The 844-nt window shown below is 41.2% G+C and overlaps 1 protein-coding gene across 3 annotated transcripts in view; it reads right to left on the bottom strand.

Moving 5' to 3' along the window:
* The window catches only part of LOC104742690 (NADP-specific glutamate dehydrogenase-like), an 8,067-nt gene that overhangs the window by 5,893 nt on the left and 1,330 nt on the right, over positions 1–844 (bottom strand). For all 3 annotated transcript variants that reach the window (XM_010463711.2, XM_010463710.2, XM_019236088.1), the window contains exon 2: positions 178–827. In XM_010463711.2, coding sequence (XP_010462013.1) covers positions 178–739 — 562 coding nt within the window. In that variant the 5' untranslated portion in view covers positions 740–827. The remainder of the gene's footprint in view (positions 1–177; positions 828–844) is intronic.

The following is an 844-nucleotide window of genomic DNA, read 5'->3' as shown; positions in this document are numbered from 1 at the left end:
GCTGTAAATTTCACTAAAACTGGATATACAAATATATTTACGAAAAGTAGACAAGAGAAAGTTCAAAGATAGTTCAGTGAAAGTTGGTTAGATGGAACACAAGGAGTTGCAAATTATCTTGACTCACTACATAGAAAAGGAGATCATTGACTTGAACCAATAATGTAAATAACTTACTCTTCACATAAATGGGCTTGTCAACAACAATCTTTTCTTTGGAAGCCGTTTGGAGACGCAGAGCTTCTTTGTGTAGTAAACTATTGTTGTGTTCTTCTAATGCACTCATCTGCATGTTTCTACTTCCTTCATTACCGTAAGGATTTCTTCGATGTTTTCTACCATACTCTCTGCAAATAGAACAAAATATCCTAGCTGTTCCATCCTTCATATCGACATAAGCCCACTTGTACGTGTCAGCCCATTCCTCTCTCCACCGTTTGACAACTTTTTTCTTTCTCTTCACCGGTTGACCCTTTGACATATCCTGATCCTCACCGGGCAGGTCAGATACCAAAACCATATGCTTCGTTTCATCATGCTCCCCAGTAGAGGGGTCCCGTGGAGGCCCGCCAATCAATGAATTGTTAGCAAAAGCAGCGTCATCATCTCCAGGTCCAATTTCCAAATCAATTTCTTCGCCAAGATTACTTACAACAAGCTGATGCCTTTGTGCCTGCTGGATTAAGTTCATATCATCCATTGAGGGATTCATCCCCAACCCACCTGTTGGTCCAAACATTCAGCATCACAGTTTTAACCCCCACCTTAAGCTTCTCTTTTGCTGACTAACAGCAACTGTATCCTACACTTGGTACAAACGCCCGAACCTAGTTCGCAACAGAGA

This window comes from Camelina sativa, chromosome 14, assembly GCF_000633955.1.
Source record: "Camelina sativa cultivar DH55 chromosome 14, Cs, whole genome shotgun sequence".
Lineage (NCBI taxonomy): Eukaryota > Viridiplantae > Streptophyta > Magnoliopsida > Brassicales > Brassicaceae > Camelina > Camelina sativa.
Note: the sequence above shows the minus strand (reverse complement) of the source record. Positions and strands in the feature narration are given on the sequence as shown.